We start from the raw sequence: 22,251 nt of genomic DNA, 5'->3' as shown, positions 1-22,251 counted from the left end.
AATTTACTTGTTGCTCATATTTCTTTTGCTTGTCGGAGATTTGTTTGCGAATATTAGTTATCCGCTCGCTGTAGTCTTCGTTAAGGTACATGTTTTCTTTCTATATTTTCTTATTTTTATCTTTTTTCAAAAAGGCTTTCACGATCTTTAAAAATAAGAAACTTAACAACGATTTTTCGCTTTCTACGCTTACCTTCTACGTGTTCTTTTCTTCCATAACAATGCGCACTTTTAATTTGTGTACCTTCTTTAATATCCAGTTTTTCTCCCAGTAGATTTTTAATTAATTTTTGGTTTTTCTCCTATGTTTCACCATTTAGATGAAGCTCTCTTTAAGATTCTCCCATGAGATGAAGCTTGAGTACAAACTAGAATTGTTTGCATAAGTCTCATAAAATAGTTGAAACACAAATATCATAAAACAATTTGTCTTTTAATAAATGTATTAGCTTAACTTTTTAATACTAAAACAAAATTGATTTGAATTGAAACATTTAAATTCGGTAGAACTTAAGTGTTTCAATCTGGTAGAACGGTAGAAGCGCTGCATTCTAAATTTAGATCTTCACACAATTGGCCAGTATGCACAGTAAACCAGGCTATGACAAAAGTAAAAAATGTCATGTCCTGAAAAAATGTTTTTTTTAGATACGTGTATATATATATATATATATATATATATATATCATTACAGTTAAAAATTAAAGAGACATTTCTTTTCAGATATTCACAACAACTAAAAATTCAATTAAAAATACGTTTAACTTTATTTCTTCTCAAATTTAACATTAATTTTATTTGTGGCGCTATTTTTAGTAAATTTTGAAATATATTCATAGCTTATTATTTCCTTGCCATAACAACAAAATATGAATGAAAATTACTTTTTTTTTCTATAGTTTAAAATGATGTGCAAAAAATCTTTACTGCAATTATTGGAGAGATATGTATATAACCTAATACTTTTTGGGACACAAACGAACACATCACTGAGTATATACAATAAATGATTAACATATTTTCTATGAGGTAAAATTAGTTTTGGCTGCTACTTTTTTTTTCAACTTTGAACACTGTCAGGCTCTAAAGCTGAATATATTTTGTAAAATTGCAAAAGTTACACTGATATTCAAAGGAGGAGATCTAACATATGTCAATAACCATCGCCCTATATCAGTTCTTCCATTTTTTTCAAAAATTCTGGAAAGAATTATGTATAACAGAATTTACACACATCTTACTGACAATCATTTATTACATAACCATCAGTACGGATTTAAAAAAACAACTCTACAAAACACGCGATTCTCCAGTTAACACGTAGTATCACTGAATCGTTTAAAAAAATCTGAGTATACCTTAGGCATCTTCATTGACTTATCCAAAGTCTTTAATACTATAGACCATGAAATTCTTTTTAAAAAGCTCAAACATTACGGAATAACTGGAAATGCTCTTAAATGGTTAAAAAATTATTTTAATAATCGCAAACAATTTGTATCCGTTAACGTTCCTTCACCGATGAATTTGCTAAAGATTACCGGTGGTGTTTCACAAGAATCAATTCTCGGACCTCTTCTTTTTCTCATATATATTAACAATCTTCATAAAGTATCCAGATTAAAAACAATAGTTTTTGATACAAACCTATTTTTATCATATAATAACATTCCTACAGTTTCAACTAAAGAATCTAGTATTAAACAAGATTTCTTATTGGTTTAAATCAAACAAATTATCGCTTAACATTAAAAAAACTAAACGGATATTCATTCATTCACCTCCTAAAAAAAATTAATTCCTTACAAAATGCCATCCCTTTTCATTGATAATGTCGAAATAAACAGAGTAAATGTTACAAAATTTTTTGTTGTTTATATTGATGATAATTTTACTTAGAAAATTTACATTGAAAATTGAATACGCAGCAAAACTTCAAAAGGTATAGGAATTTTAAATAAGGTAAGAAGCTTATTAAATAAGAAAATTTTAATTCAATTATATTCCTCTTTTATTCACAGTCATATTAACTATGCAAATATTGCATGGGCTAGTACCAACAAAAGCAAACTTGAACCTCTTCAAATTCATCAGAAGCACATAGCACGTTTAATAAATTACCCGTGCAAAACTTTTATTAAGAAAAATGAATCCACTAAATATATATCAACTTAATATTATGATGTTATAATGTACTATGTTTTATGTTTTTATGTAAAATCAAATCTTCCCCGATTTCTTTTCATAATTTGTATTTGTCAAAAGATAAAAATAAATACATTCTACGCAATGATAGTTTTATTAAGCAGCCATTTTTTTAAACAAATTGTAGAAGGTTTTGGATTGCTTTTCGCGGACCATTTTTATGGAACAAAGTAGTTTTAAAAAATTTTTCTCAAGTTTTTATTGAACAATGTAACTACAAATCATTTAAACGAAAACGTAAATTATTAATTTTATACAATTGATGATTTGGTAATATACTTTTAATAATATATATATATATATATATATATATATATTTTTTTTTTTTTTCTTCTTCTTTTTTTTTTGTGTATCCCCTTTTTACCTTCTATTAATCGAAAAACTTTTAAAAATTATATATGTACTACGAATTTTATGCAGTTTTTAATTTTTTTTTTTGGATATATAGTATATACATTAGATTCAAATAATTTCAACGAACATTTCTGTAAAGAAAAAATTTGTAATTATCTTGTTTATCTTTTTCACAAAATGTTAAGAAGATTTATCATAGAAAAATGGCACTCCGTTGCCATAGTAACATGGTAACTAAGGAAAAATTTCAAATTTTCCTCACCCTGGCAAAGATTGCAGGTAATAAGAATGACACTTTCAGCTGATTATTTTCCAACTTATAGTAGAAAGATAGGTCTATGCAATAAGCAGACAGTTTTTGCAAACAACTATTCTGTCAGGTGGTTGGCCTGTTTAATTTTGGCAAACATTTTAAGCATAAAAATGATAAACGTTTTCTTTAATTTCTTGGGTTTAAAAAACGTTTTTAAAAAGTTGTCTGTTCATTGCATACATCTTTATGAGAGGAATACTTCCTGAAAATTTCGTTTAAATCGGTAAAGCGGTTCTCAAAATACTTCTGCCAGTAGATTAAAAACACGCGTTCTGAGAAAAATGACAAATAAGTCAAAATTGTGATGAAAAATATTAAAAAATAATAAGAATACAAAAAATATTATATAAAAAGAGCATATTAATAATAGTTTTTATTCATGAACACCAGCCCATACATATTTCCTTCTTTCTGTTTAAATTTATCAGATTTTTTATGTTTACGGCTTCTTAAAATCTTTCTTTGTTGATGGTGTTTTGATTTTTATACTCCGACATGCTAATTCTTCTCTGGTTAAAGTATTTGCACGCAGAATTGTATGCTGTTCTGGTATCATATTAAGTCTTTTAAATATAAGGATACAAGACTTTAATCCAATATTAAAAGCTTCAATAGTATTATAGAATCCGAATTTCAATTGCGTTAGCGAAACATACTTTGACATTGTTATTCTGAAATCTTTTGTTATATTTTTGTAGATTGTGTAAGTTTATAAAAAAAATTGTTAAAATAGCATTTTACGACAAAACCCTTTTTTCTAAATAAAAACATACTTAAAACTAGAAAATATTGCAAATGCAACAAAAAAACAGGTTTTAACTGATTTCTTTTGGAACATATCATAGCATTAAATCTTTAATTTTGGTTCTGTGTTTTTACATGAAGTAAAAGATTTAAGTAAGTTTCTGATGTTAATTCTACAGAAATGGGGTTTAACTTAGGTACAATTTCAATAGGAATACCTGGTCCTGGTTTATGTTCATTGGTTCCATTAGCTTTATCCTAATTGTATTTATACCAACTGATTATACCTGTGGGGCAATGCATGTCATACTAATTTTTTTGCTTGAAGATGCTACATAAAACAAACTTACTGAGGCTGAAGATCTCATGCCTTCAAGGTTGCCACAATTTTGACTAATGCAAATACCAAAATAATTTTGCAATCGATCAATCGATCAACAATGTTGCAATCTACTATCTCATTAGGAGATTTGTCTTCCTTGAATTCTTGTACAGCTTCATTCATAGTTTCATTAGCAACAGTTTGTGCTGAAGTCTTTGGTCTTGAAAATGTTTGCATAGGCCTTGGCCTTGAAACTCTTAATCTTGGCCTTGACCTTAAAACTCTTGGCTTTGGCCTTGTCGTTATAATTTTTGGCCTTGGTCTTGGCCTTGTAACGTGTGGTCTTGGCATTGCTATTTTTGGTCTTGTTAACAACTCTGATACCAATATTTACAAATTTTTCTTGCTTTCTTAAACTATAAAAGGTACATTTACGTTTTCGAAGACTTTTAGTAAAAAAATTAGCTCTATCGCTGTTATATTCTCTCTTAGACTTGTCCATTTTTCGTTAATATTGTAAAAAGCTTGTTTTATTGTGTACAAGCTTGAAAAGATGACTTATCTTCTCACACTTTTTTAAGTATGTGGTTTTAAAATATGGCTTTAGAGATAATTGAAAGCATTTCTAACAAAACTGTAAAAAAAAACTACGGAAAAAAAGCTAGACTAGATGTGTTTTACTGACATTTTTTCTGTAACTAGGGGCGTTGCTAGGTAAAATTGAATTTAGGTGGTTGCACAAAAATGTTTTTAGTAATATAAAAAAGGTATCTTTGAATACGGTTTTCACTATTTGATTTCAAAATAAATTTACTTTTAAAGAATCAGAAAAAAAAGTTTTTTTTGAGAGGCTTTTCCCCTTAATACTTGATACTGATGTATATTGATGTTTGAGAACTGGCTACCTGTAATAGCTCTACCGCATCCTCCAGGAAAAATTGATAAACTTTTTAAAAATTTTAAAAAAATGTTGGATTGAATGCAAACAAATTGCTGTGAAATTTGAGCAAAAGTATAGTGGCTTGACAAAGGAGTAATAGGTTCTCATATTTTAATATACTTTCAACTTCAGAAAGTCTTGTTACACCGTTAAACAGTCCATTAGTAGACCAATTGTATACTTTGATGATTGCTCTTTAAGTACAAAATGTATAAAAAATAGTACAATTACGGATAGCTGTATAACTTGCATTATTACTTGAATACTATTTAATCTATTTCATATTTTAATAATACCTCGCGTAATCAGTGTTCTTCTTTACTATAATAAATAACAATTCTTAATATAATATATACGTTTTATAACCCAAATAAAGTGACACAAAGTGGAAGAGAAGACAAGCGAGCATGCATGAGTGATAAGGAATAAAGTCAAATTAAATAATGATAATAGGAAAGACGAAGGCGAACTTGTTCTATTAAAGTTGGTGAATTAAAATTATTTCGTATACGTGGTAAAAGTCACGTAGATAAACGCGATGAAAGACGCGCATTCATTTATGATTATTATTTTAATGACTATTGTAGTTTTATAATTGTCATGGGAATTATAACTTTGTATTTATTCATGATTTTATGTAATAGAACAGAAGGTAGAAAAACGCTCAGATAGTTGTTTGTAATATATATATAAATCAATGCAAAAATACAACAGAAATTGTTCATAACATTTTATAAACAAATAGTAAACCAACACCAATGACTGAGGATTTAGCACAATACAAACATTAGTAAAATTATAGAGAGAAGTTATTTTGTCTCGTGAGTTTGTTAAAGTAACGCTACTTTACAAAGCTGGATATGATGGCTCAACTTGTCAAAGCATTTATAAACAAAAATTTTAAGATAGCAGTTCTTGTAATTTATCAAATGAAAATTCTTTATTTTTGACTTGAGTTGTTACTTTAGAGCTATAGATGAAAAAAGGTTTAAAAAAAAATTTTATGGATAAAATTGAAGCCATCCTCAATCATTGTCAACCTAGTAATTGTAAAATCTTCAAGAAAACATATTGGGCGTGCGTATTAAAATGTGATTCACACTTCTTATAACAGGTAAATTTGTATCTAGTTGTTAGAAAAAACTTTCTATCAATTGATTAGAAGTAGAATCTTGAAGAAAGAATATAACATTTAGCTACTTACAATGATGTTAGGGATGCAAAGTTGAAATATTATCCTGCAAATATAAAAGTGGAGGACTATTCAGCTTCAGTTCCTTTGCAATATTTAAAGGTTCATACTATGCAAAGAATTTGTGCAGTTCAGGAACCCATTTAGATGTGTTTTGAAAATTCAAAACACATCTAAATGGTTTAAAAGCAACAAATTAACATTTTATATAAAATCAAAACAGATTCTATCCACCCGCTCTCCAAAAAACGTTCTCTACCCCCAAATCTACCAAAGTTCTTTTTACCAAATTGAAAGAGATTCTGTAACTAAAATCTACCAAAATTCAATCTACCAAATCTACCAAAATTCTACCAAATCAAACCAAATCTACCAAAATTCTTCTTACCAGATTAAAAGAGATTCTGTAACTAAATACCTGGGCGTTTTCATTGAGGAGAACATCATACGGAAGCATCATATTAACGATGTCTGCTCGAAAGTTTCAAAAAGTATTGGAATTTTATATAAGGCGCGAGCTCATTTAGATAAAAATAAATTAACTATTTCATTACTCTTTTATTCAAAGTTATTAAGTTATGGAGTTGTTGCCTGGGGTAGCACTGATCAATGCAAGTTAAAATGTCTCTATCGCAGTCAGAAACATGCAATCCGTTTAATTAATTCTGCGGATTGGGTCGTACATTCCTCAATATTTTTTAATTTATCTTTTGTTTATATGTGGAAGTATGATTTATCTCTTTTAATTTTTTAAGACCTTTTTATTTTGAAATCATTAAGCAAGTTTAACATAAGAAATAGTTATTATTTAATGAACCAATCTGTCGAGCAAAATTCAATCAATTTTGTATCACTTATCTCTTGAACAAAACTGTTTTGCCTAAATTTGAATTACCCTATCTTCTCCTTTTTTTAAAAAAAACTTTCATTCTCTCTATTGAAATTTTTTTAAATTTAACTTGTGATAAAATTATGTTTTATTCCCATGTATGTTCAAATCTTATTTTACAATTGAGTACAATTTGAATTCATTTATTTAAGTACAATTTATTGTTTTTATGTTATTTTTGCGTACTCTTATTGAAAAAGGCGTTTTTATATTATTTTTAGGGATGTACCGAAATTCTTTCTCGGCAGGGTTTTGAGTTCATTCCGGTTCCGGCCGGAACCGGAATGAACTCAAATCCGGGATGCCGGAACGTAAATTAAATCATAAAATATTTGTCATACAGGGCTCTTTATTTTTGGTTTCATATTATATTGCTCTGTTTGTACTTAAATATGTTTACATCATATAAAAAACATGGGTTGTCTATTCGATCTATATAATATATAACATAGCATATGGTAAACCTAGGTAAAATATAGGTAGCCTGAGGTAATCGGTAGGTAGGCTACAGGTAGACCTTGGTAAATAATACAAAGTTTAAAATGAACGCAATGTTATTTTGTTTGCAATAATCAACTATAAAAATAATAAAAGTAGATCCAAACTTTAAATATGACTGTTGAACTAAAACTTATATATTTTTGAAATGCAATAGGTATTTTTTTTTTTTTAGGTGCCCCAAGAAGTCCTAACGGTCTTGTCACAGAGCACCGCGGAAGTGCATTTAACCAGGAAGTTCACGCCTCCTTCCTTACCGTGACGCGAAAATATGTCCAGAGCTCGTTTCGAACCTGGATCTCCTGCTTATAAAGCAAGCGTTCAAACCACTGCGCCACGCCACGGCCGCATATGTATGGTATTTAACTAGATTTACTGAAGAAGAAGAATTAATTTAATTAAAAAATTTATATTTTTTTATTCTATTATATAGAATTACATATATGAGATTCTATATAATAGAATAAAATCTTGTATTCAAGGTGAGGATTTCTGGAAACTTAGGAATATTATGGTGCAAAAATAAGAGTTGCTCTCCAGTTTTGGGCAACAACTTAACTCTCTTTTCATCAAAAATATTACCTGCCTCTAAAAGTTTCTCTGGAAAGACAGATGAAGCAGGGGCAGAAAATAGTTTTCTTGCTATATAGTTTATATGAGGATAATTAACCCTATTATCGCTTTACCATTTTAACATTGCTTCTTCATTTTCCAATTTACCTATTTCTTTCCCAGCCATATACCAAACTATTTCTTTTTTTATCTCTCCATCTGCTAATCCAATAATCTTTCTTTGCTTCTTTCCTTAAGGGTTACTCTCTCTTCTTTTTCTGACTCATAGCAAGTAAGCAAACTTTTCGCAATTGTCAATCTTCAATTTGATGCTTAAGAAGCAGATGTAGATGGCTGACAACCTTTATTGGTTGATAAGAAATTAGTACTATCGAAGGAAGATTTCCAGTTTCTGTCTTACTTGTCTGGTCATCAGTCTCTTTTTGTGATTTCATTTGATCTTTTATCTCGAACAAAAGCCAACTTTTAATCAAATATTTTTGCTTATCTGGGAAATGGATCGGCAGCTGTGGACAAAATATGTACTTTACTCATTAGTAAATTAAAGTGACCTTTTAATGGAGTATCACCCATGAATCTTTTTTGATTAGGCTCTTTTAACATCTTCATTGATTAGACTCGAGAATCATCTGCAAGGTTTCCAAAAAAATTAAGTAATGCCTGAATATGACTAATTATTGATGACAGCATTGATTTTGATTTACTGAATGCATTAGTAATCGTAAAAAATGGTTGCAAAAGTCCCAATACATTTTCAATTAACTTCCATTCATTTGAATTTAATATTAAATTTAATAAATGAGTATGGTCTACTGAGTAAAGTTGTATAGATCTTTTGAGAGTCTCAATTCGATCCAATATTAAATAAGTAGGGTAGATTAGGGTAATATGAGCACCTTAAGCAAAAATTGGAATAATTTCAAAAATAATTAAGCTGGATCCAAAATTTTTGCGAATAAACAATATTTAGGGATCCCTTCTCGTGATCCACTTAGATATTTGGGCACCCGAAATTTTTTTTTAAAAACGCAGAGGTTTTAAAAAAGTCACAAAAATGCTCATATTACCCAGACCACTTGGCAATATGAGCACTTTAAATTAGCTCACAAATAAACATTAATTTTGTAAAAAAAAATACCAACCTGACAATTAGAACTAATTTTTGGAATATAATGGTTCGTTGTTAACAAAACTTATCATTAAAAGATCAAATTTTAAGCTACTTTTTGTTGAAACAATACGACTACGTTTTCCGCAGGAAAAAAAAAAATTAGTTCGTTATTTTTTCAATTTTATCAACTCGAACCTTTGAACGATAAAAATTCCATTTTTTTGAATTTAAATTACAGGAAAATATTTAGTATTGTTAAAATATTAAAAAGTTTTACTATATTTTATTTTTATTCAAAAAACCAATTAAAACCACTGCTTTTTTAGGACTTTAAACTAGGTAATTTCAATAAAAATCACTGGGTAATTTGAGCATGCTCATATTACACAAAAATGGCATCTTTAAATAAAGTCAAAACTAAATATTTCCATGCATTGTTTTTCAAGCCAAAAAGGATTGGATTTTTAGCTAACATATTTTTCTTTATGAAAAAATTAATTTCATTTTTTTAGCACCAAAATTTCGCGCCACAGATTTATTCATGCGTGATGATATTATTTTAAAAGCGCAAAAAGTTTAACAGCGTTTTAATTAGATGATACCCGCTAATTACTGCATATAGATTTACGCTAATTGTACTGATTCCTGTAATCACCACATAAAGTCGATTCAAAAAATACATAGCAACTTTAACTCCACTGCTTACATCTAAGAAATCTTTAAGTATGCTCATATTACCAAGGTGCTCATATTACTCTAATCTACCCTACTATTCCATCTTGTTGGAACATCTTTGATTGGCAATAAAGGTGTTAAAATTTTGAAATCTAATTTTTTCTGTATTCTTTTTAGTTTGGTGCAAGCCAAACTTGAATGGGTAAAAAGAGTGCAGGTTCTTCGAAGCTATGATTCTTTCAAGGAAAAAAATAATATAAATATAAATCCGGTCAGAATTCCGGCTGAAATTTTATTAACAATTCTGGTAAATCCGTTTCCGGTCGTAATTTGAAAAACCAATTCCGGTACATCCCTAATTATTTTACATACTCTCTTTTGTAAAAGTCTCATGGCGATAAGATCATTGTGATTTTCTTTCCGAAGTCTTGTTTGCATATGTAAAATATGTAATTCATAAATATTAGGTCAAACGCAAACAATACAATATATATATATATATATATATATATATATATATATATATATATATATATATATATATATATATATATATATATATATATATATATATATATATATATATATATATATATATATATATATATATATATATACGCAAATTAGCATTGCAAGCTCTGAGGAAATTCTGGCACACGAAATTTAACCTATTGAAGTAATAAAGTCCACTTATGCTGAAAAAGACAATAATAAACTATAAAGATATTAAAAATAGTATAAAGAAACAGTTAAAAATTAACCCAAAAGTAAAAGTTTATATAGACATAAGACTTTTAAACTCACCAAAACCATAGGGAGCTAATTATATAGATGTTGCACAAAATACTGAAGAATGGGATCAATTTACGTATATTTAAAATAACTGTAATCGATTACCTTCTTTACTTGGACATCAGGGAAAAAACAAATTTATAGAATGTTGGAGTACTGTAAAAACTGGGAAAAGCAAAGATAACAAACTTTTGGCCATTAAAAATATAAAAAGAAGAGTAGAGTTTAAAAAAACTGATGTATCTTATCTAGAAAAAGTTTTCCAATCAAAAGCAATTAAACGTGGCTTCTTTACACACCCTACAAAAACACGCAATGCAGCAAGCCCAGATGCTCTTTCTGTTGGTGGCTTGCTTTTAGAGGTCAAAACAAGGGCAGAAAACTGTGATGGACCCCTTCAATCATTAGATCGATTCCCATATTACTATATACAATGTCAAGTACAAATGCTTTGTGCTGATGTTGAATTTTGTATTTTCTTATTTTATCATCCAAAGTCTGAGAGTTGAATTTTTTTTTAATTGAAATAAATAATCTACTAATTATTATTTTACTAGACATTTGTGACACTATTTTTAATCGATTCAAAAATATTTTAATGAAACTATCATGAAAACAAAAAAGTTTGTTTGCTCGGAGAAAAATTGCTCACCAAAGAACTAAACTTTGAAAAAATAAAACCAGTTTGAAAATTTGTCAAGAAATACACAAAATCAGTTGTTTTATTAAATTTTGAAAACGATTCTGACTTTACAATTCAAACATAATGTATTTTTACATATAACCATATATCTTTTTAAAATATCTTTTTATTAATTGTTTAACTTATTTTTCGGTCCTATAGGAGGTAATATTTTTGTAATATGGCACAACATTTGCCAGGTTGAACCCAGTAAATCCATTTTATTTAAAGGCCAGACATTGTTTAAAATTTTCCCATTATGTACTCTCCCAATACAACGCTCAACATGAATACCGGTATCAGCAATATTAAATTTTTTTTTGTATTTCACATTCTGAAAATTGGTGTCCTTTTTGTTTCGGTCGATTTAAGTATAGTAAACGACCGGGGCTCGTATTTGACCTGCGCCAAAGCCAATTTTATGGTTGGGGCTGTATAAATATTGGTGCATATTGGTATGATATATTAAAACAATTCAATATACAATAATGTTTTATGAAGTCCCGTCCGTAGAACCGGCTTTGGCCACAGTCAAACACCAGCCCCGGTTGTTTACTATTTAAGTATATACCTTTAGAAGAGCATAGTTCTGTTATCACGAATCCTTTATCTGACATCATTTCGTGATCTTTTTGTATAAGTGATAGTATATCTGCCTTCTCTGTAATTTCAGAGTCTGAATTAGACCCTGGATAAATGTCACTGAAAAATCGGCCCATTCAATGAGGAGCTATTCCAATAAGGGCTTTCCCTGTATGAGTGTTTTTGTAGTAAGAGAACATTAGACTACTCAAATCAAGATAAGAAGCACACTGAAATTTGAATTCAGTGGCATCTATAACATCAATTCCCAGTTTTCATAAATATATCTTGCATTTTAGAAGAAAACTACCATCAACTTTTAAATCTATTTCGTTAAAAAGTGTTGCACAAAATATTACCCAACCAGTGAAAATTCTATATACATTTGTAAAAGACTTTTCAAGCAAAAATGACATAAATTTTAAATCTAATCCATGACGACATACAATCAGAACACTAAAGAACTGTGTTTCATAATTAACAGTTTTTTCACCTGTGTTTGAACAATCTGGGTATGGTATAAGATGTAAATACGGTTGGACACATTCAAAAAGCATATCAAAATTTTCTTTCAATACCCCACATTAGTATTGAAATGTTTGTTTTCTTGATTTAATATTTTTTATAGGTAAATTGTTTTGCTCTCAAATTACCTACGCTACCAGAGAGATGCATAATTTCAACTTTTAACTCTTGAATTTTTACACTTCCTTCAGTATTTTATTTTTAAATTTGGTTATGCAAATATCTTTTTCTTTTATAACAGTTTGCAATAATTCGATTGTTTTTAAGGATTTTTCAAATTGTTTTTTAAATTCAGTTTTTGAAAATTCTCACGTTTTTTTCATAGTTTGTTTAGTGCGAACTATGAAGGTTCGTCTTTTTTTAAAACTATATATTTTGAGCTATTGATAAAGCAGTTTTATATCTTTTTGAAGCATTTTTAAATATTAACAATTTCTTTGCTTTGTGTGTTGTCGAAATTACGCTAACATAGCTTTCTTTCGAATTTATAACTCTTTTTTTAAGCTTTTCTAACTGATCTGGAGGAACAATAATGTCTGGTAAATGCTCGTTGTTATTTCTAATTTTCCAACTCCAATGGGCAAAACTTATATGTCCTTTTTTCCAATTCATTTCAGAAGTTTTAAAAAGCTTCATGTAAAGTTTCTAAATATTTTCGTCTCTCGGCAGTCGATATACCTTTTTAGGATTTCCCTCATTATCTCTAGATCTAGTTGTAAAACACAAATTCGAGCTGCAATACCACTTCATAATTAAGAAAAGAATTAAACTGCCTAAAAACAACGAGTTCAAAACGTAAACAAATATTGCGCTTTAAAAAAATGTCTCCTCAAGTCAATATTAATTTCCAGGTCTGACATAGTTTGAAAAAGGTTTGAAAATATGTTTTACAATTACTTAAACAATCTTCAAACAATATTATTGTTTTATAAATTTTCGGTGTAATTCCAAATTTTCAAAGTTGTTGCTAAACTATCTAAATCATTAATTGATTTTAAAATTAGAAAAAAAATTCCGATAAAATTTATTCAAAAGTCAATTTACCATTTTTTAATAATAAGTATTTGTTACTAAGCGATTTAATATTATCGGAGCCGATGCGGAAGTGCAAAACCAAGTCCAACTTCAAGCCTTAGTATTTACGTGCAATAATAAAAATTAGTTTAAATTATTTAGGGAAGAGTGTGTATGAAAGAGCCAGGTTTTGAAGGAGCCAATACCATTACTTATAACTTAGTGGCATCCGATCCTTATTGTATTTAACTCATTGTATGGGAACACTGGATACCTGTAACCCACAAAAAATGTACAGTTCTACTAAAATAGATAGCGTCATAAGGGAGCACTAAAGATTTTGAAAATAAAAAGTAATTTTTTGGTGGTTTACTTATTTATTTTTAAGATTAAGTGTAACGTGTAATTTTATTTGATAAAGTGTAAAGTGTAATTTTATTTGATAAAAGAAACATGCTGCATTCTTATATATATTTGCCCTTCATTTACACAAAAAATATTAGATTAAAGCTTTTGTTAAAATTGTTTAATTTAAGCTTACGTATTTAACCAAACAATTTTTTGAAAGAGCCGACTGTTTATGCTATGAATAAGCCGACTTTTTTATTTACCTTTTTTATATACTAAATAATCGTTTTGCGCTTCATATATTTTTCGTAATGCTTCATTGAGCTTATTCTATCGAAATTAGTTGTTTTAATGACTTTTCCTGATGTTGTAAATAGGCCGGCGTCTGTGGCATGAAATTCAATCACTTTCGTTAGACACATTGAGTAACTAAGTTCTGAAAAGACCAACTTGCGTTTTAAGTATCATAGAATCTAAAATAAAAAGATCCCACTCTAAAAGTGTCCCAAGCGGCCAGTATAGACCCCCAAAGTGACCCGTTATCGTGTTTATCGTGTGCTATCGATTTCATTCGGTTTCTTATAAAATATTTTGCAGAACGTTTTTTATCAAAGATTTTTACGATTTTTTGGTGTAGAAAACAGTTCTGTAAAATAAAAACCTCATAAATATTAGTATACACATTTTTTTCTAGTTGAGCAGAATGAATGCCTGTTCTATTCACTTTGATGGTTTTTCTGACGATTTGATTTTAATTTCTGAAAAATGACTATTATCTAAAAAACGTGCCAAAAAATTATGGTTACTTTATCCTGAATATAAACAAAACTTGGTTAGGTTATTTGGTATGTTCAGCTTCTTCGTATGGAATCGAGTGTAGGGGAGAAATACTCCTATTGAATTATAAAAAACCCGCATCCGCGTCCCGCATTGCGCATAAATCTGTGATAATTTTACATAAGTTATTTTTTGTAAACAACATGCGTAATTTATTCAATGATATATTAAGAATATTCTTATTCTTATTATATCATTTATTTAAAATATTTTTCAAAATATAGCCTAAACCATAATAGTTTTTTAATTATAAAAAAATATCCACATTTTATATTGGATATTTTATTGAGGAGATTTTTTAGAATTAAAACAAAAAAATGCAAAAAAACTTTTTTTCTCTATTTTTTTGTAGAATCTTTTTTTAAGAGATTATTTTTTCTTTAGGCAAAAGTTTTGTTTATTTGATGGTTAGAAGGGGCGGATAGGAGGAGATATGGGCGAACGTTATACCGTGGATACTCTACTTTTTGTAAACTTATAGAAGAGAGTGGTCTAAAACGGGCTTCTCTGTTGAGACAGGCCCCCATCTCATCTAATCTTATGCTTAGCCAAATATTATTGAAATTTAACATTAGTATGTTGTTCAGCTAACCATAAGAAAACTATCCCCGGAAAGAAAAAAAGCCCTGTTCCACCCTCACTGTTAAAAATTTTTTTAATCTATTCTTTTATAAGCAATATTGAAAATAATGTTTTTAACAAAATGTTGATCAGATATTATAAAAAGGTAACAACTAGAGGAGTACCGGATATTATATCTGAATGGTTAATCCGGTCAAAATGCCGAATAATTGTATATCATATATCTGGCCGGATATATCACTATAATATCCAACCGGATATATCATATGAATCGATGTATACAAAAACGTTTTAAGTCACAAAAACTGTTTTTTCGGGGAACGAAAAAAAACTTATTAAATCCAAAATTATTACTTTAATAATTTCAAAAAAAAAATTTGGGTGCTTTTTGACATCTTTAAATATTAGATTTGTTAAAATATATATCAAAATTTGTGATATTTATATGTGTTATGCATAGTTAAAGTTGTCTTACTTAAAAATAGTTTTTATGACTTAGAACGTTTTTGTATACATCGATTCATATATCTTAGATAATCTCTCATCCCACCATATTGTACACATATTGTTATTCTGTAGTAGTTTTGTGACTCAGTTACAGAAGAGCTTTGAGCACATTCTGTCTCAATTGAGTTTACTTCGACTGTCAAATTTCTAATATGGTTAAGAAACAGATGATTATTTATTATTAAAATATAAGTAACTGTCAGTTCTTGATTAAAACTCGGATTTTATACAGGAATTAAATAAGGAAACCATTTTAGGCTAACACTAGGGCAAAATGGGCCCCTGGCATCTCTCTTTTTATCGGTTGCTTCTTAACGTAAGGCATATATGCACCTTTAATTTTTAGATAACAAATTGTAGAGCATAAATTAAATATCCTTAATAAAAATTGTTTTTGGGTTTGCTTGTGCGAGGCTAGTTGATTATATCATTTTTTGAAACGGGGGATATTTTAGACCACTCTCCCCAAATATTTAACAAATCACGTTGTTTAAAAACTGAAACAAATTAGGCCTATTAAACAGGCTATTTAAAAATGATATGATATTTTATTAAATTTGTTAAGTTAATGCCTGATTTAAAACTTAAAAAACAACTAGAATTAGACAGGTCCGTACCGAGCCAACTTAGCGCTTCGGGAAAGCAAGAAAAATTGTGCTCCCTTCCTCTTAAAAAAATTAAATGTTAGTGTCTTTAACTCTGCCATAATTTTTATTTAAAGAGAAGGGGGCGCAATTTATCTCGTTTACAGAACAAAAGAGCGCTCTTTTGTTCACTAAATGAGCTTTTATTAATTAGAGTTTATGTAAGGAGGCGCAATTTTAACTATTTTTCGTATCAACATCAAAGAGACCAAATTTATGCGCCCCCGGCCGCGGCCGGCCTCGTCCTCAATACGGCCCTGTAATTAGAATAGAATGGAACTAGATTTTTCATGTCATTTAATGTTTTTAAAACGATTTGTGGCTATGAAAATAGCCGTTTTTTAAACTTGATAGGGTTGTATCATTGACATTGGAAAGTATCACTGACATCCGCATCTTTGATTGAAATGTGGGCACACTCGCAATGATACCATTGTGGACATTTTGTGCATTGCACCCAATCGTTCTTTTTAGAGGATGTGTTCTTGCAAATCTGTAATAATAAAATATTAAATGTCATCCTTGTAATCACTACTACAATATCTATTACTCCACCAATTTCTCAAATTTCATAGACAGCTATAATTTAGATATAACTGTAAACAACTCAAAGAAACAAGGAAACATGTGTTTATAAGGATAGGACCTAAAATGTAACAACGGTATATATTTATTTTTCGCCAACCAAATCGCATTTAATTCAAAGTGGACGAACAAAATAGTAAAGGAACAGTTTATTCCCTAAAACAATATTGGAATAAAAATTTCAGATTATTATTATGTTAAAATAAAATAAACATTTGCCCTGCAAATATCGTACAAACGTTCAAAACCACTTTAAAGGTTCTTTAAACACCTACCGCATAAAGTATCTTATATATATTTACGAAATTGTACTTCATTAAATGGATCATTGATATTTTTTTCTGAAAACACAATTTAAAAGAAAGTTAAATAAAATAGAAAATAAAAAATTCGTGTAATGATGCATTTTTAAATAGTCGCAGACAAATAAAAAAATATAAGTTATGCAAACTATAATTAACAATTATAATTTATTGAACAATTACAGAATTAAATTTATAGTTAATAATGCATAAATGAATTTATATGTGCAATTAATTAAATATAAGCAACATAATAAAAATTAGATATAAAATCGACAACTAAAAAAATACTAATATATAAATATTACTCAAGATGCACTCTGTATGCAGAATGCATATTGTGTAAAAATAATGATACCTTCACAAAGTTGTAATGCATAATAGCATATGTAAACACCACAGTTGTAACTATCTTTCTGTAAACAATGACTTGGGGCTGAAATGACGGTTGGGTTTAAAATGTTAAATTTTAGTCGAAAAAGGTCTTTAGCAACATCAATGGATTTATTGTGTGAAAAATTATTTGGCATAATATTGCAATGGAGTGGATCAAGTACAGTTACTTCTTTTGTTATAACTTTTAGATATATTAAAATCCAATGAGAATTAGTTGGGTTAAAAGGAATAAGGACTTGTTCTAAAACTTTAGTATCAACATCTCTCCATAAAAGCCGTAAACTTTTTGAACAGCTTAAAGCTAATGCTTCAGTTGGACCCAAATATTTCATTGAAGGGTACTCTTTTTCTAAGCAATGAAGAAAACTTCCTATGACTTCATCTTGAAGCCAGCCTTTTTGAAAACCTGGAGTGCTTTTTTTTAAATTAAAGGAAATGTCAGATGGTATATGGTTTTCTAATGTCAAAAGGGAAATAAAAGATATTTGGTGAGAGCCATGTCTAAATATATCAATAAATTAAAAAAATAAATAAATAAATATATAAAAAATATATATATATATATATAATATATATATATATATATATATATAATATATATATATATATATATATATATATATATATATATATATATATATATATATATATATATATATATATATATATATATATATATATATATATATTTATATATATAAACAAACACACATATATACAAATAATTTATATTTTACACATAAATATAACTAATATACTGAAGGAAATATAGTTTATTGTTTTATTTACTGTCTAATATATTATCAATAACATCAAATTAACTTGAATAAGCAAATTTATTTAAAAGCTAAGATATTCGTAGAAAAATTGAATAGTAGCAAGTATTTGAAAATGTATTTAAATAGCTTGTAATGAGAGTGTTGGTAAAGTCACAAGTTTCAATCTTATCACATATTATTGTACTTAGTTTATCATGAATTTGATCAACATGTTGCTGAGACAATTTCAGAACTATCTCTTCTTTTTGGTTTTGTGCAGGATATTGATATGGTTTTGTTTCCTTTTTCCTATTTTCTTTTCTTGTTCTCTTAAATTTATTAGGCTGCCATTGATTATCCAACTTCTTATTTGGTTCAAAATTTAAAAGGTTATTGTGTGGCTTTACAGGTATCTCAATTGAATTCATATTTTTGATGGCTTCAGCTTGACTGATCATGTCTTCCAGTTGTCTGTTTATTGAAGGAAGTTGCAAACTTATTATCATGGGATGAGAAATTAATGTAGATATTTCATCAATATTTTTTTGAAACTTTTCAGTCTCATTAATAAATGTTTGTGATTTTTGCTTCACTTGATTATTACCAGTATTAACAGCTAAAAATACCTTGGTGCAGTTTTTTAATTGAGTTCTTAAAAGAAATGATCGTAACTTATGAACATGCTTGCAAAGGATTACGATGTCATTACAATTACACCTATATAAATGCTGACACAAACAATTACAGGCAGGATTTAGACATGATTCTAAACACAAACTTTCCTTACAAGTGTCGGTTAGAATGTCAACATTATATGTTACATCTTTTGATTGACTTTTAACTGTGTACTGAGTTAATGAACATTTAATAATACATTTATCTGAAATCAACATTCCTTTTTCATGTTTTTTTTTTGTACTTTTTTGGGAGAGATATTGTTCCAAGATAAATGGTGTCTCTTTTGTGGCGCCAATAACTATCTTCCTCGATTGTTAAAAGTAAATTGATTAAATCGTCTAACCTTTATTAGGTCGTCTTTCCATATAAACTGTTTTCAATTTGTTATGAAATGACTCACATAACATATTAGCATCAGTGTCAGCATGTTGAAAGTTGCGATAACAAGAAGCCCATTTTATATGTTGAGGAGCATAGTATGTAACAAAGTAACTAATGAAGTTAGGACATTTATGTTCATATGCCTTTACAAAACCATTCATAGTTGATAAAAAAACATCAGGGTTTTTTTCGTCAATGATTGTCTCTAAGATCCTAAAAACTTCTTCTTGTAAATTAGATGGACCGACTAAAGGAAGTTTATTGCGCCATGCACGTTTTACATGCCATTTGAATAGCAAGTGGCGCACATCTCTAAAAACATTATTAAAAGAATTCCAGCCTGACAAATCATCATCTGTCATAACAGCATTAACTTTTACAGAATGATTGCATCTCCTTTTTATTTCCTCTAAGAATGGTGTTATGGTTTGTTCATCTGCATGGTTAAAAATAAGAAAAGCTACTGGATAACCCCTTTTAAAATCATCTCGAACTAGTAAAGTTACAAGAGGAAATGCATACTGATTGGTGCAGTGTGTAGCATCAATACAAACAATTTGTGATGAATGCTTTTTAAACATTGATAGTTGATGCTTTGTTTGTATACCAACCACAAAGGAATCCTTATTAAGGTCAATGTCGTCATACACTTTTGGGCCGATAACAGTTTGCTGTCCTTGTGGCTTATAAACCAGAATGCTATTAAAATCTTCAGACTTCAACTTTTGAACAAGTAAAAAAGTTGAAATGCTATCATCAGGGTGAAGCCGACATCCCTTTTTTACTGCTCTGTTGATATCAGAAATATTCTTTTTTGTAAGAAGATGTGATTTAGTTAAAACAGCATCTTCATCATTTCTATTTTGTCTGTCTCCAAAACTTTCCCTAAGATCACGATAAACTGTATTTACAGGTACACCTAATGATAACTTAGCAGAAATATTTTTTTAATATTACCTGGGATAGGTTGGTACATGGTATTTGTAATACTAACACTGTGGTTATGAGTTTTGATATACTGCACATTTGTGACACCATTTTTGTTTACTGTGACAATCATTCTGGCAGGGCAGAAGACACCTGATTTAACACTCCCTCTGTAGTACCTTTTATTAGTTTTTCTTGCTGGTTCACTAACAGAGCGATGCAGTTTAGAATGACCATCATTTTGACAAATGAAATAACTTGTTTTTACATCTTTTTTTATATTTTTTCCAGTGAAAAAACTACCACTTTGTTTACTGAAAAAAACATAACTATTAAGTTCCTCCTTTTCCTTCCATGCTAAGAATTCAGATTCTGATAAAAAATTGTAGGATTCTTTGGAAAATATACCTTCATGACATTCCTCTATGTGTTTAATAAGTTTGACTTTTTGAAAAAATACTTGTCCGCAGTCTTGATAGTGACATGGAGTTCTTTTATCTTTGGATTGATCATCTCTAAAAATGGTTTTATGTACCTGTAAAGCATGTCTTTTCATATTATCTTTTCTTGTAAATGACATCATACAAGCAGAACACATAAAACTAAAAACAACAATTTTTAATTAACTCTTTATATACTTTAGTTACTTATTGACATCAATTAAGTATTTTACCTGGGTTTTTTTAACTGAATTTCTGTTAAACTATTCAATGGATCGATTGATGACAATGCTGAAAAAAAATAATGTAATTTTTGTTTTTATTTCACCACAGAAAACCACTAAAAAGTTTCATAATATTAACAAAATGGTTCTTTTAACTATTTAATTTTGAAAAGGGGCAATTTACTCTTATATGAAAAAAATCCTTGAAAGAGATTTATTGTTTAAAAAAAACTTGACAAAAGTAAAACTTACTCTTATAACAAAAACTTTAAAAAGGGGAGAATTACTCTCATATGAAAAAAATCATTAAGAGAGGAGATTTACTCTTTTAAATAAAACTTAACAAAAGTAAATATTACTCTTACAACAAAAACTTTACAAAAGGGGAGAATTACTCTTCCACACCGCCAAATAGGTTGATTTTATTAATAAAATGATTCTCTTTAATAATTTAATTTTGAAAAGAGGAGAATTACTCTCATATAAAAAAATCCTTAAAAGAGAAGATTTATTATTTTAAAAATAATCTAATAAAAGTGAAACTTACTCTTAAAACAAAAACTTTAAAAAGGGGAGAATTACTCTTACCACAGAACACCACCAAAAAGGTTTATTTTATCAATGCAATTGTTCTTTTTAACTATTTAATTTTTAAAAGGGGAGAATTACTCTCATATGAAAAAAATACTTAAAATATGAGATTTATTGGTTCAAAAAAAACTTGACAAAAGTAAAACTTACACTTTTAACAAAAACTTTAAAAAGGGGAGAATTAACTCTTCCACAAAACACCACCAAAAAAGTTCATTTTATCATTAAAATGGTTCTTTATAATAATTTAGTTTTGAAAAGGGGATAATTACTCTCATATAAAAAAATCTTTAATTTAAGGATTTTTTTATATGTTTTAAAGCTTATAAGAGGAGATTTACTTTTTTATGGGACTTACTCCCACTATCGATATTACATAACAACTCAAAAAACTAAAAACCCTACCTTCATAAGGATTTATTTCTGCAGCATTAACAAATGATAATTTATCACTAAGCTTGTTAAACATTTCTTTGTTTAATTTCACAATAAGTTTATTTACTTTAACAACACCAGGAATTCAAAAACTTTACTATTCACGACAAATTTTTACGACTAAAACCTGCGACAAACTTTATGGAGGTAAATTTACGGGCTAATGTTTACGTCGGGAGTATTTCTCCCCTACGTAAAATTCCTT

General features: G+C 28.6%; 1 protein-coding gene across 1 annotated transcript; it reads right to left on the bottom strand.

The window, feature by feature from the left end:
• Nucleotides 1–18,633: 18,633 nt before the first annotated feature.
• On the bottom strand, nt 18,634–22,175 carry LOC136075412 (uncharacterized). Its single transcript, XM_065788497.1, has 3 exons — nt 22,017–22,175; nt 21,030–21,087; nt 18,634–20,958 (listed from the first exon to the last, which is right to left on the bottom strand). Exons 1-3 carry the CDS (start codon nt 22,078–22,080, stop codon nt 20,349–20,351), a joined length of 732 nt encoding a protein of 243 aa, XP_065644569.1. The 5' UTR covers nt 22,081–22,175; the 3' UTR covers nt 18,634–20,348.
• Nucleotides 22,176–22,251: the final 76 nt, after the last annotated feature.

This window comes from Hydra vulgaris, chromosome 01, assembly GCF_038396675.1.
Source record: "Hydra vulgaris chromosome 01, alternate assembly HydraT2T_AEP".
In the NCBI taxonomy this organism is placed as follows: domain Eukaryota; kingdom Metazoa; phylum Cnidaria; class Hydrozoa; order Anthoathecata; family Hydridae; genus Hydra; species Hydra vulgaris.
The sequence above is the reverse complement of the archived record's forward strand: the minus strand, read 5'-3'. Positions and strand labels throughout refer to the sequence as shown.